Source organism: Cricetulus griseus, chromosome 3 (assembly GCF_003668045.3).
Source record: "Cricetulus griseus strain 17A/GY chromosome 3, alternate assembly CriGri-PICRH-1.0, whole genome shotgun sequence".
Taxonomy (NCBI): Eukaryota; Metazoa; Chordata; class Mammalia; order Rodentia; family Cricetidae; genus Cricetulus; species Cricetulus griseus.
This window is the reverse complement of record NC_048596.1, coordinates 180,814,357-180,829,076: the sequence shown is the minus strand read 5'-3', so window position 1 is coordinate 180,829,076 and position 14,720 is coordinate 180,814,357. Positions and strand designations below refer to the sequence as shown.

The 14,720-nt window shown below is 49.8% G+C and overlaps 1 protein-coding gene across 1 annotated transcript; it reads right to left on the bottom strand.

The window, feature by feature from the left end:
- Positions 1–5,170: 5,170 nt before the first annotated feature.
- Ca7 (carbonic anhydrase 7) lies at positions 5,171–13,737 on the bottom strand. Its single transcript, XM_027405749.2, has 7 exons — positions 13,698–13,737; positions 11,002–11,199; positions 7,306–7,424; positions 6,861–6,956; positions 6,696–6,758; positions 6,062–6,217; positions 5,171–5,632 (listed from the first exon to the last, which is right to left on the bottom strand). Exons 1-7 carry the CDS (start codon positions 13,735–13,737, stop codon positions 5,510–5,512), a joined length of 795 nt encoding a protein of 264 aa, XP_027261550.1. The 3' UTR covers positions 5,171–5,509.
- Between the last annotated feature and the right edge of the window lie 983 nt (positions 13,738–14,720).

Genomic DNA, 14,720 nt, shown 5'->3' with positions numbered 1-14,720 from the left:
TCTCACAGGTTGAGAAGGTGCTCTGTAAAGAGTCAGTGATAGCACCTGATAAGGTTACCCAAAAGTTTCTTGTTTAGATATTGAATTATGTGTCAAGTGATACCGGAACCTAGGGAAGGGCTATTTTCCTGCAAGCCAGCAGTCCTTGGCCATTCTTGGAACTCCTGGGGCTCCCATGGTCCTCAACCAAAAGGGAAAACATCTACATGGCATTAGTAGTCCCCAAAGTCTGTGAGTCTCTAGCACACCCCCCAACCCCCAACCCCTCCCAGACCCCCTCTTGGTGAACTCATGCTGTTGGCAAGAGCTCTTGCTGTTCTATCTGCTACATGTTCCCCACCACTGGGGCTTCCATCCCTTTGCATCGATGCTAGCTGCTTTGCTCTGGGCCCCTCCTCCAGGAAATCTTCCCAGGCTGACCAAGTTTTCTCAACACAAGCAGGATCTTTCTTGGGGACACTGCCACCTTGCCAAGTCTTGATCTCTATACTGGGGAACAAGCAAACATTCTGCCAGGTCCTGAGGCAGGGCCAGCAGGGCTGGAGCAAAATAGGGGAATGGAGATGTTTCTTAGATGAGGCAGGCCTGGCACAGGAGACGACTTGACACTAAATGACAAAGGCTGGTCTTGTGAAGGGGACAAAACTCCAGAGCAGGTCTGATCCCTGTCCTGCTACCACTTTGCCTAGTTGCAGGCCCAGAAACTGTACCAGCCGATAACTGTACCAGCAGATAACATGAGTGACATGTGTAGGACCTGCACCATCTAAAACAGTCTCCACTGGCAGCCACTTGAAATACAGCTTCTTCAAATAGAGAAAGTCCAGAGTGTAAAACACACCAGATTCCAAAGGCTAATACAGAGAATAATGTAAAATATTTCAATAATGGTTTATGCTGATGATACATAAAAATGGGTATGTTTCGGGGCTGGAGAGATGGCTCAGAGGTTAAGAGCACCAGCTGCTCTTCCAGAGGTCCTGAGTTCAATTCCCAGCAACCACATAGTGGCTCACAACCATCCGTTATGAGATCTGGTGCCCTCTTCTGGTGTGCAGATATACACGGAAGCAGAATTTTGTATACTAAATAAATAAATTTTAAAAAATGGGTATGTTTAGATTATAGTTTGTTGAAATAAAATATATTTTTATTCTCATTGCAGTGGTAAGACTTGAACCCAAGGTCTTAGGTAACTGGACAATTGCTCTACTACCTCCAGCTCTAAACATCATTATTAAAATGACTTGTTTGACTTGTGCTTAGCATGCTTGAATGACTAGGTTCAGTCTCCGGTACTAAAGCAAAAGGCTATTTCCCTTTACATTTTCATATAGTTATATGAAAATTTGAAGCTACAGATGTGACTCACATTATCTCATTTCAGTTTTACAGAGGAGGAAACAGGCTTCAGAGAATTTGAGTGATGTATTCTGCAATGTCTGCCCTAAGGTTTGTGCCCCAAAGGGACAAATGCCTTCCCTAAGCCCTGCTGTGGCTAGGGAACAAATGCCAGAATGTTTTATGCTCAGTCACCCTGTTCCCCTTCTCCCTGACTTGCAACAATCAAGTAGTACATTCTGTGTCTGAGGGCAGCCCCAGAGTTGTTGCTGATACCCACAGGTGTCACAAGTTCCCCAAGATGTCCAGGTTTTGCTGATATTGTTGTCTGATCTTCCTCTCTGTCTCCAGCCAACTCCAGCAACAACAGAAGGGCCTTTGCTACTTTATCCCCTGCCTATCAACTCGGCAACCATCTGTGGTCCCCCTTCCAGGCAGCAATTCTTGTCAGGTTCCTTGCTACCTCACCTAACAGGAGCATCCTAGAAGATGAGTGTCCACAGCTAGCTCAGTTCATAGGGGGTATTCCCAGGTTTCTGCAGAAGCAGCTGTAGTGGCAACCATGACATTGGAAGAAAGTTTTTTTTTTTTTTTTTTTTTTTTTTTTTTTTTTTATAACAAGAGCTCCAGGAGATGTTTGCTTTATAGTCATATTCCTGTTTTGGGGTTCCAGACTTGGTTCCTCTATGAGGTATTTGTGGGGGGAAACCTGTGGCCCTAGCCTGGATACAGATTCAATAAAGCCTGTGCCCTACATGGGCCTGTATCTCGGAGGCCCACCCTGACTATCCAGGGAAGGCTTCTCTGGGTCCTGTGAGCAAACAGAATGGAACCTATCTTGTCTTGTATCCTTGAAATGCCCCAAAGATCTTGTTCTGGATGAAGAGTCAAGACCCAGTAATAGGTCCCTTGAGGCCAGGTTTGCTGGAGGCATTTGGGATCCAGCTAGGCCATCCCATTTGAATATAAAAGGGTCAGATTTTAGGCTGTGATTATAACATAAGGAGGCCACATTGGGTTTTAAAATAGTTTTAAATTTGAAAAATGAATTAAGAGAAAGGACTTGTGGAGTGAGCATTCTTGGCAGCTTTGAGATAATTATAAAACCAGCTCCAATTTTCCAAGTTCTTCACAGTGCCAAGCCTGAGGTGCCACAATCCCCAGAAGACATGCCCATCAGAATTCCACTCTTCTGCAAGCTCCAGGAGGCCCCATCATGTCACCTTAGATCCAGATGCCCTGGTGTATAGCAAGAGAGTGATCAGACAGATCCATTTCAACCCCTGCTCTGCCACTTGTCTTCATAACCTCACCTGTAAAATGAGGGTAATGGCAGTTCTCAGACAGTAGGGACGGGGCTGGACTTCAGCCCTGGGCCCTATGTTAGTTACTCTTACAGTTCACATTGTTAGCTTTTCTTCCCCTATGCCAAAGCCACCTGTCCCTAATAGAGGAAAAGTTGCCTCCAGATACCTCCCCTACCTTTTGCTCCTGAAAGCCAGAGAGAGAAACCAGCCTGAAGTCAAGGACACAGCTGTGTCTGGCCCTGTGTTAGGTGGCCACTGCTGAGGGGCCTCCCCTTCCTGCCCTCCCACGCTTGCCCACACTGGAGGTGAATGTGCCCTGAGCTTGGGAACTGAAGGTGCAACAGAGTCAGCTTCACTTTTCTTTTCCTTTTTTTCCTCAGTCCTTCCCTTCTTCCTTTTCTTCTTCCTCTCTCTCCTTTCTTTGTTTTTTATAGTATTGGGATCGAACCTAGGGCCTCATGCATATTAGGTCAGGGGTATATCTAAGCTACACCTTCAGTCCTCTTTTTATTTATTCTCTGGAAATTTCATACTTGTATACAATGTATTTTGATCTTATCCACCTCCTCCAACTCCTCCTGGGACCCACCAATCCATCTCACTCCCAAATTCATGTCATTATTATTATCATTATTATCATTATTATTATTATTATTATTATTATTATTATTATTTGTTTTTTTGAGACAGGGGTTCTCTGTAGGTCTGAAGACTGCCCTGGAATTCTCTTTGAGTTACAGAGATGAACTCAGAGAGATCCGACTGCCTCTGCCTCCTGAGCGCTGGGATTAAAGGCCTTCACCACCACCGCCCGGTTGACCGCATGAGACTGGATGTGGAACCATACACTGGGTCATAAGCGACCTATCAGTAACCACCACCACACCCCAAAGTGACTTTCCCTCTCTCACCAGCCAACAGCTGTCCACAGCTCCTCAGAGAGGGATAGTACCTAGGGGCCTCTCTTCCTCCTTTTGTTTTCTTTGTGGCTCAGGCAGATCTTGAACTCACTATTCTGCTTCAGTCTCCAAAGTTGCTGGGACTCCACGCCTACACCACCAAGCCTGGCAAGCTCCCTTTCTAACCTTTTATAATTCAAAGTTAGAGCTCCAAGGCCCAGAGGTACCCTGTGACAGGAAGTGCTTTTCTTGTATAATGAAAATGACAAAAGCTAGGGATATCATGAACAGGTGACCTGCCAGCCCTGCTTTCAGCCAGTATTTTTCTCCCCAAGGTGCCTCTCTGCTGTCCCTCTGCACCTATGGCCAAACTTGCACTTTTGCTGCACTGCTCTGATTCCGTATCCCCAGCCCTTTATTCCTCGGTCTCTTCACTGTCTGCTGCCTGCCTAGATGCCTCACTAGGGTCACAATGTTCACTGAGATTCTAAACCCCAGGTACCTAGATACACAGGGGAGGGCCTAGGCCCTGTCCCAAATGATGTGACAGACTTCGATAATCCCCCATGGAAGGCCTCACACTCCCTGAGGAGTGGATGGGGTGGGGTGGGGAAGGGGTGCTTGGGAGGATGGGAGGGAGAGGGAACTGGGACTGATATGTAAAATAAGACTGTTCCTAAATTTCTAAGATTGTTTTAAAGAAAAAAATATAAACCTCAAGGTGAGCAACCACAGGAAGTACTTCTGGTGTAAAGTGAAGGAGGCACTCATTTTCAAGTTTTGAAAATACAAAGTTTAGATCTAGATTTTTGTGCCACCTTAAAATTTCCTTCTGGGGCTGGTAAATATGGGCATGTAACACCATCAATTCCTCTTAGGATTCTGTCCCACCCTCTCTCTGGGGCCATTCTTTGATCTCTTCTTTCTCACCTGTCCTCTGCCATTCTCTGTCTCCTTGACACTGCCACTTCCTCCCCTTACTCTGTGAGAATCTTTCCCATTTGCACACCTGGCCCTGCTGATGGCTCCTCAATAGTCCCTCCCCCCTAAACCCTTGCCCTGTGGATCAGCCCTAGAGTCATGTTAGGCTCTCACCTGGGAACTTCACACCTGCCCTGTCCTTTACCTCAAACATGCTGATCCTCCTTTTTGCCCTGAGACACTGGCTACAATTACATCTCTTCTCCCAAAGAGAGAACCTCTTCTTCCTTCTGCTCCCACAACTACTGCCTAGTGCCTGTCCCTTCTTGACTCACTACCGTTGGCTCCCCACAGCCCAGAGGAGTCCCAGACAGAACACAGGTACTCAGGTGGGATCTGTTCCATGAATAAATGAATTTATTTGTTAGTACATTAATGGATTGTTATGTAGGTGGCTTTGGTGGTTGGGTAGGAACAGAGGGAGATAGTATGTAAGCTATAGCCAGGGCCTGCCCGTGGCAGCAGGTAGGTGGCTGGAGGAGGCCACATCACCTCCAGCATCTGGGTGCTATTTTAATGGCCTGGCAGTGAGGTGCATGTATGGCAGAGGCCTGCAAAAGAGGTAATGCAGAGTGGGCAGCTCTGCCCACCTCTAATTATTGCTTGAGTCTTTATGGCAGAGACAGCTGCCTACCCCAGGGAGCTGTGTCTTGGCCATCACAGTGTGAGCTCCAGTTGGGGCTGCTGACACAGCCAGCAGGGAAGACAAGAGGAAGTTTCCAGGGGCCTTTGGGTCTTGGGGAGCAGAGGCAGTCCAGGCTTGGACCCTGCTCAGTTCCTGTTCTTCCAGCCCCCAGGGCAGCAGAAGGGTACCCCCAACTCGAGTCCCATCAAGAACCCTCCAATGTAGCCAAGGGGCGAGCCAGCTGAAGGAGGGCCCCCAGCACCCTCAGGGAGAGAGCCGCAGATGGTTTGGTGTCCGCTGACATGGAAGCCCTTGGGAAGATGGTGCCCCAGTGGCTGGTTGGGCGGGTGGGAAGGTCAGGCCTGGAAGGATGCTTTGACCACCCGGCCCTTCAGCGGCTGTGGTGGCCGGAAGTTGTTCACCATGTGGATCCTCTCATCATCCTCTGAGGTGAAAAGCAAGCTACGAAATTTCTCCATCTTAAGACAAAAAGGATGGTCAGAGAAGGGATGGGTGATGTTTTCCTCCATAATCCCAGATGCTGCTCAGGGAGCTCTACCCTTCTGCTTCTCTTGCTTGGCTTCACTCTCCCTGCCCTTAGTTATCTGTTTCCTAGTGGGCCCTTGAACATGGAACCTGAAGGCTGGTTCCAATTTTGTCTAGCTGAGGTATTTGGGCATTTGCAACTTTATGACTGCAACACACTAAGAGTAATCCCAGCATCGGGCGTCTTCCCTTCTTCCATGTTTAGGTCCTCAGGACTAGCAACCAAACTTAGAGCAATCAAAGATCCTTTGGTTTAGCAGTCAATGATGGGAAGGCCCAGAACACAGCTTTCTGGTTGGGGGGTTACCCTGCCATGGCAGAAATCTGAATGCACCTACTCTTCGAACTCTGGGCGGACTCACCTGCCTCTCAGAGATTCTGATGGGCTCCCGGAGCACAATCCAAGTAACACTCTCACTGAGCGGGGGTGTGGTCAGGGAGCCGGGATAGGTCCAGTACTGCAGGCTGGTGGGCAGGAGGCACTTGGGGTTGAAGTAGTTGAACTGGGCCTTGGTATCCTGGGCAGGATGGGAACCCAGGAATTAGCACAGAGCTTCTACCAAAATCAGCCCAGCAGCTTCCTTGCTTGTTGCTGTAGGCAGGATTTGGTCCTCTTCTTGACATGATGATGCAAATTGTGGGCAAACATCTGTGACCCCAGGTGCCACCTCCCAGCCAGGGCCAGGCCCTCTCGTTTGCTTACATGTAAAAGCTGTGGCTTTGGGGGCTCTCTGGTCATCGAGTTCATACCCTTGCCTTTGGATGCCCTCACTGGGGCTGTGTAGCAGGCCACCATCCATATGATCAGTACTTTATACATACCCTACCAAGTTGTATGCTAGGCACCCATGGGTGATGAAGAAGACCCTCATCCTAGGTCTCAGCCAGAGGTGCTGCCAGAATGCAAAAGTCAATGGGCTACTCCATGAGCCAGTCTCATCCATCCTCTCTCCCCAGCTGGCCGTTCTAGAAAGGAACAGCAACCCTTGGTCTCACCTTAAACCGAACCATGTAGAGTGCATCTGTCAGGCGGTTCATACTGGGGTGCTCATCTCCTGTCTGTCAGGGAGAAGACAGTATGAGCCTCCAATCCCTTCATTCTAAAACTAAGGGCATATGAGCCTCCCATACTCTCCCCTGCCCTGGGTATCCACCACCCACCTCCAGGAAGACACCAACCACAGCCAGACCATCAGGGGCTGCAGCCGCCTCCCCAAAAGTGCTGTACTTCTTGGCATTCCAGTGAACCAGATGTAGCTGGAGAGGCAAAAAACAAGCCAAGCCAGGCCAGGGCTAAGCACCCCCAGAAGCAACAGGGGCATGAAATCAGTCTCCCCCTGCTCCTGCTGGAAGAGGTAGAGCTGCAAGCCCCCTAATCTCAGGATCCCAGGGAGCCCCCGGAGAACAACAGGTAGCATCCATCCCATTCTGGGTCCTTCCCAGGAATGTGGACAGCATGCAGATGGGGAAGGGGTCTCTCCCAAAGGCCCTGGGTGCAGTTCCACATGTTCTCCAGAGCCCTTGCCCCAGGCATCCTTGAGCCCCACACTGTCCCATACACCCTTCTTCCCCAGGCAGCAGAGGGATGCAGCAAAGAAGATCTCACCTCACTGGGGAAGGACTTGCCGTCCACCATGTGCTCTGAGCCCACATCGTGTTTCTTGCCCCAGTGGAAGTGGAGCTGCTTGAGACGATAGGGCCCTTCCAGGGGGCCCCCAGTTACCACTGTGGGTAGAAGTGGGATGTGGCAGTGCCAGGACCCAGGCAGTCCAGGTAGGGACTATATGTGTGTGTGAGATGTTGGGGATCAAACACGGCTTTAGGCATGTTAGACAAGCATTTCATTGATGAGCAACATCTTCAACCAAGGGCTCCATACTTTATCTATTTTGACCATGTTCAGGATTGAACATAGGGCCTCAAATATGCTAGGCAAGCAGTCTACTACTGAGCTATATCTCTGACCCTTTTTGGACTTTTGTCATTTTGAGGTAGGGTCTTGCTAAGTTTCTAGGCTCAATTTGAACTTATCCTCCTGCATCAGCCTCTAGAGTAGCTAAGATTACAGGCCTATACTACCAAGCCTGGTTAGGGGCTATAGTTTTCATGTGGAAAACCTGCTGGATAGGGCATGGGTCTGCCCCACCAGTCCCTACAATCTGATCCCCAGTCTGGGTCAAGGCAGAAGGTGTGACAGCCTACTAAGTGGCTGTTCTGATAAAGGAGGGCTTTGCATTGGTCCCTCCTTCCAACTCTTGCCAGGTTTCCTGTAGACTGGACTCCTGCCTCTTAGACTCTTTGTTCCCACTAACAATAGGCCTCCCATATCTGGGACCCAGACCCAAGGCTGAGTTGGAACAATTATTTTGTCTGTTATCTTAGTAGTTCAGGAGGGACAGAATTTATTTTTGGACCAATTTTATCTTACTTTATTATTTATTTATTGTTTTTTGAGACAATGTCTCACTGTGTAGCTCTGGCTGGCCTGTAACTCACTATGTAGATTAGGCTGGCCTTGAACTCACAGAGATCAGCTTGCCTCTGCCTCTGAGTACTGGGATTAAAGGAGTATGTCACCGTGTCTAGCTGGACCTATTTTATAAAGGAGGAAATGGGGCAAGGTTACAAAACCATTGCAAGCCTATAGCTTCTGTGTCTCAAACTGCTAACCTTGCCAGAACATGGTATTTCCTTGGAATAGGTGGCTAGCTCCTGAGAGTCCCTACCCTCCCAGATAGTCTTGGGGCCTCCCAGGGCTACCCCCTGTACAAATGGCCTCTTTAGAGGCCCCAGCCATGCTGATTTTGTGACTTTCTCACCTTGATAGCTGGTGATCTAGGGCTACACATAAGGCCTCTTGAGACTGATAGAATTTCCAGATGAAAGGGATCTGTTGGTGGAGAGGCCCTAGCTAGCCCTGAATGTGAGCTCCTAGATCAAGTGACAACTCTAAGCTCAGAGTTCTACCAGGTCCTTTCATGATGGGTGAACAGGACAAAATCCAGAGGCCCATCTCTGCTGCCCTGCCTTATGTCAGAAACAGGCAATCTAGGGCCGTAGTACCAGTTGACAAAAAAGAGTCAGGGCTTGGTGGCTTACCACAGAATCCTAGGCTTTTCTGTGGTTGGGAGACTTCTGGATCCATCTGTAGTGTTTCTCTCCTAGAACCCAGATGGTACCAGAGGGGGTTCTCCCTTCTTGCTTTATCTGATTGCAGATGTCCTACTGTTCACTGTGACTGTCCTACTTTCAGTGGTGCTCTGTGGTTATCAGCCTACTTGACCTCCAGAGTAACCTACAATGGGTGGTGGCAGAGTCCCATCTGTCTTCCTCTTTCCACTGACTCCCTGGCTCCTCAGGCCTGGTAGGGAAGTGGAGCCCCAGCCAGGTCTCTCATGCAAACCCTCAGACCAGTTACACAAATACTCACTAAAGACTATTGCCTAAGGCCTCTACCTAGGAATCTATCTTTGAAGCCTGGACTCTGATCCTAAGGCAAAGAGGCATGTTTGAGTTGAATCTTTGAAGGCTGTTCGAGGGGACTGCCATGAAAACTGCTCCTCCATAAACTGTCATCCATGGTTATCTAGGGTCCCATGTTGCCTTTCCAAGGCTCTGGATAAAAGATTTTTCTTAGATTTCAAAACAAGATAACATATTTTCTCTCTTTTCTAAGGCTCTTCTAGACTTACTTCTGCAGAAAAAAACTATAGCTAAGTCTCTTCCTTTTTTTTTTTTTATTACCCTCCCAAGGAACTTAGGGCTAAATAACTAATGTCACACTCTATAAAAGGCAGGGCTTTCTTTTCTCTTGATTTTTCTGTTTGGCAGGTAAATTTTCTGAGTGCTTTTATTGAGTAGGGGGTGGGGAGGAGTAAAACAAACAAACAAACAAACAAACAAACATTTCCTTACATAAAGAACCCTAATAGGTGCTCTTCTCACCCCACTCTCTCCCTTACAGACCCTGTGATGAGAACAAAATTTCTTCACTACAGAATATTCCTAAGGTCAGGGAATTTATCTTGGAAACCTGTACTTTGGTCCTAAGACAAAGAGGCCTGGGAAGGCACTGCCACAATTTCCTGCAGGCCTCACTCTTGTCCATGGTGGTGAGGACCTTGAAGGTCATGGATGAATTGGAGAGACCAGGGAAGCTAGAGCAGGTATATTCTGGCCTACAAACTGCTCCTTCATAAATTGTCATCTAGACCCCATATCCTGTGTCTGGGGCTGTGTGTGAAAAGGGGTCAGTATGAAGGGGTGTTTTGCCTTCTGCTCCTGGGGGTCTCCTAGGCTTTCTTCCCTCTGCAGCAAGGATAGAGGCTTGCTGGGCAATTGATAACCCATCTGATGGGAGGGTTGTTGTTTTAGAGTGTGTCACTAGCTCAGGCTGGCCTTGAACTCACTATGTAGCTAAGGATGACCTTGAATTTTTATTTTTATTTTTATTTTTTGCCTCCAGCTCCAGAGTTCTGGGATTACAGGTGTGTACCACTGAGCTTGGGTCTTACGAGATGCAGAGGCTCCAACCCAGGGCCTTGTGCATTCTAAACAAGCACTGTACCAACTGTGCTGGATTCCCAGCCCCAGATGTGTTGAGCCAAGGCCTTGTGCATGCTGGGTAAGTGTTATGCTACTGAGCCTCAGCTATGGCAATGGATTCTTGGGAAGACTAAATAATGAGAGGCTGCCTGAATTCATTTTCTTTCTTTTCTTTTTCTTTTTTTGTTTGTTTGAAATGGGGTTTCTCTTGCTGTCCTGAAACTTGTTCTGTAGTGGACCAAGCTGGACTCAAACTCAGAGATCTGCCTGTCTCTGTCTCCCACCACCACCCTGTCTGAGGCGTCCCGAGTTCTAGCAAGTAGCTTGGCACACAGAACACCTCACTCCCCTCCTTTTCCTTTGGGGGCCTGGCTTGATCACAGGGAAGAGGGCTTGGCCCTAGGCCACAAGTAGGTCAGTGAGAGGCTAGGAGTGAAAATAAACACAATTTGAAGCTCTGAGAGGAAGGGGAGGAAGGGAGTTAGCATTTCTTGAGCATCTGTTTTATGCAAGACTACAAACATCACGTCAGGTTTTTGTTTTGTTTTGTTTTTTTTACTGCCCTCTCTATGACCCTAGAGAATACTATCACTAAATTTTATATACTGAGAGACAAGACTGAGCTCTGGGATTCATCACAGCTAGTGAGAGGTAGTTTCCCTTCCCTAATCATAGCAAGCTGCCCCTCCTAAGATTGTCCCACCCAAGATGAGGGCATGAAGGGGATTAGTGCCAGGTTTTGGCTGAGGCCACTTACCAGTTCTGTCATCACTGTCATTGAAGTCCACCTGGACAGAGTGGCCATTATTGGTAATGCTGAGGGACATGCAGGCTTCATAGAAAAGCTCCAATGGCTGCAGGCTGGGAGAATACACAGCCTGGCTGGATATGATATTGATGGGTGACTGGCGATCTCCCTGGGCAATGGGATACAGCTTGTGCCAGTTTGAAGGGCCTATAGGTAGGTAGGGAAGGGTCAAAGACTCAGGTTAGCCAAGCTGTGGGATGAGGGAAGCTGGAGAGGGAGGAGACAAAGCCTGAGTTCTAATTCCACCTCTGCCCACTTCTTGATTAACTTTCTGTTACCTTGTCTGGGAGACAGTCTCCAAACCCCTCTCATTCCTTTCCCTAGCACCAGTAGGAGCTCAGGGAAGCACTGTAGGGCAGGGAACACAACACAGCTCAGAGGTGGTTCCAGATAGTAAATCCACCCAACCCCCAACAAACACTCAAGGAGGCCCTTGGGCATCTGAAGCCACTCTACCCTACCTGACCCTATCAGGAATTTAGCTTCTTCCTGTACCCTGAGGAACTTAGTGCAAACTTGGCACTTGGAATAAAAACTCACATCAACCTGGCTTTCGGCAGGCGACATGTTTTCTCCTCACAAGCACAACTATATGAGATAGAAACCAGCATGGTATTCATGCTATAGATGAGAAACCGTGGGTCAGTCATGCATGCTCACACATGTGCAAATGCACGGGTATAAACACATAGTATGTGTATGGATTGCCTCTTCCTGTCTTCTCCAAACATGTTCTGACAGCTACATATGGATCTTCCTATGTACATACATGTATGCATGAAATATTCAGTGACCTGAGCTCACCTCAAGAAGGTCCAAGCTCTCCCTGCCCACCAGCCCTACTGATTACAACTGACATGCACACATATGCACCCTCGTACATAAACACCTCCTATTGGAATCCCAACGAAGGGATCACAGCAGAACACATACCCATGCACACATTGCGCTCTCACGCGTGTGCACACACACACACACACACACACACACACACACACACACACACCTGCATGCACACCCACAGGCACCCACCACCTGCCTCCCAGAGGCTCCATCTGCAGCGGGGAGGCTCAGCATCTCCCTAGGGAACATCCTGAGATACAGCCTATTTTTAGAGCTACTGCCGGCTGGTGCTTCTCCCCCTTTTTGGCTTCTTAAGTTTTCCCGAGAAAACAGCAGCAGGTGCCGACAGAGCTGTGTCCCCAATGGATGACTCAGAATGGTGGCCCAGCCTTACTGGGTTATTTTTGAAGCCCTGTGAGCGCTACCGCATTTGGGCACCTCTGTCCTCTGTCCTTCCCTCCTCTAAGCTGGACTGCCCAGGTCTGGCTGGTTAAGTACCTGACGATAACAAGCTGTTCAGGATGCTCAAGGTACAGAGCTAGAGGACAGGGCTATCAGGAAGGTTAGGAACGGGCACTGGGACTCCGGGGGCGGGTCAGGGGGAGGGAGGGAGGGCACTTAAAAGCAGATCCAGCTCATGCAGGGGGTAAGATGGTCTTTTATCAACTTGGCTTTTCTCTGTCTCTCTCTCCATCTCTGCCTGTCTCTGACATCTTCTTTTACCCTAAATGTCTCGGTCCAGTCTAGTATGTCCAAATCTGAGGTTGTCCTACCAAAACATGATCCTTTGTTTTTCTTTTTTTTGGGGGGGGGGTGTCCTAGAGAGGACAGAAACCGCAGCAACACGGGATTCCCTCTGGTCAATTGCAATTTCCTAACCCAGACAATAGTCCGGGACGTTCACTCTCTCACAAACTGACTATTCTTGGAAAAAGTGTGGCCGGAGGAATAGCACCCCTCCAGCACTTGCATCCCTCTCCACTTGCCCTGCCTGGGTTCCCCTCCTGACATCCATGATCCTGGGTGATCAACCTTCTTCTCTGGGAAATGGGGAAGCCTTTGCTTGCCCCACACCCTATCTCTTCTTGGTAAGACGCCCAAAGAGAGCTGACCTGTCCCAGACCCACACTGAAGCTGTCTGACTCACTGGCTTCTTCCATCCTCCCTCGGCATGCTAAGGAAACAGAGGCAGAATGGGGGAGCCGTTCTCCTGGCCAGACCCCGCACCCATGGCCCCACTCACTTAGGTCGCGCTGAAGAGCTCTACCGGGTGTAGACACCCAAACGTTCCCATGTGTCCCCAAGCGCCCTCCCTCTTTCCTCGCATACCAGCCTGCACCGCAGCTCGGACACTCCAGCGGAAACTCTCCCGGGGACACCGAGCCCAGTTCCCTGGAGGTCTCTGCATACACGCTGTGCACGCTTCCCGCAATGACACCCGCGCATGGCGCTGCGACGCGGCCACCCCGCCCCCGCCCCCGTAGCCCCGAGCCACCTGCAAGCGCTGTGCACGCTATGGGGAGAGTGCGGGGCCGGGTGGGAGCCAGCGCTGCAGTCCTGAACTGCGCGGAGGCGGCGGCAGGGTGCGCTCAGCAACCCAGTGGTTCGCTGGCGGGCCCGGGGCGCAGCGCGGACTTTGCGCCCGGATCAGAAGAAGCAAGGCAGGGGTCGGGTTCTGGGGACTGCACGAAAGAGAGGTCCGGGTGGGTTCTGGAGAGTGGGGCTTGAGGGTTCCGAAAACCTGGTCGGAACCACGGGATGCAGCGAACCCAGGTGGGTGAGAACCAGGGGTCCGCGCCTACCGTCGTCTTGGCCGTAGCCCCAACAGTGGTGGCCGGTCATGCCGCTGCTGTCCCCGCGGCGGTGCACCTGCTGGATCTGCTCTGTCCGCTCGTTCAGTCTGCGGCTCCGGCCCCGCTTGCTGCGGTGGAGCAGTCTCTTAAAGTGGCGGCAGGCGGGAGGAGCGGTTCCCTAGGGACCCGCCCCCACCCCCCAACAGTGCAGGAGAGGCTGGTCCTGCCCTGCCCCCACCTGCCTGCTGACCGGTGAAGTCCCAAGTCGAGGTAGGAGGTCAAAAAGAGATAAGCCTATTCCTCATCTCTTATCGGCTGAGTCCCCACCACCCTCTTTCCTTTCTGCCAGCACGTGTATGAACTCTGGGAAAAGAGATTAGCATCCACGTTATGGACGACAGGACTTCACATTTCTTCCTCCACCCCAGGCTCGTACCTGAACAGTCAGTGCCATCACTGAGGACCTGGGTTTTGGGACCCCAAGTCCCCTGGGGTGGAAAAGAATGTTGCGTGACCAGCAAGTGTCTAGAACTGAAGTTTGGCCTGTTTTCCAGATGCTATTGTGGGGGCTGGGTCAAGCTTTTAGGTCCTTCCTGTGATATAGCCACCTCCACAAGCCACAGTGCTTACACTATGTAGGGGTCATAGTCCCTGAGGTAGGGAACAGTGGGATGACTCACCCAAAATCTTCTACCTAAAGCACCAGGAATTTAGTCCCAGTTTGTCTCAGATGCTATGAGGACTAGGGAATCCTGTGGATATGAAGGTCTGGGCACCTTGGAATAGATGTGAGGGATAGGCATAGGATTGGCAATTTCCAAACCCTTGGCCCAAGTGCAATTAGAGCCCTGAAGTAGATGTAGGAAGGAGTGGCATCAGTCAGTGGGCTGGGATGAAGCTAGGCCCAATGAAGACATTATGGTGGAATCAAGTATGAAGTCCTGCCTCCCAGCCTCCTCTTATTCTCTGTAGCCTCCCTCCTACAGGGACTTTCTGCTTATCTTTCTAAAGCCTGCTGTTTGTGCTTCCTCT

Coding starts and splice junctions, on each gene's coding strand:
- Ca7 (XM_027405749.2), bottom strand. CDS start 13,737: ATGACCGGCCACCACTGTTGGGGCTACGGCCAAGACGACG. Junction 6,759..6,860: donor TGGTTGGTGTCTTCCTGGAG/GTGGGTGGTGGA, acceptor TCTCCCTGACAG/ACAGGAGATGAGCACCCCAG. Junction 6,218..6,695: donor TCTACATGGTTCGGTTTAAG/GTGAGACCAAGG, acceptor CATCCTGCCCAG/GATACCAAGGCCCAGTTCAA.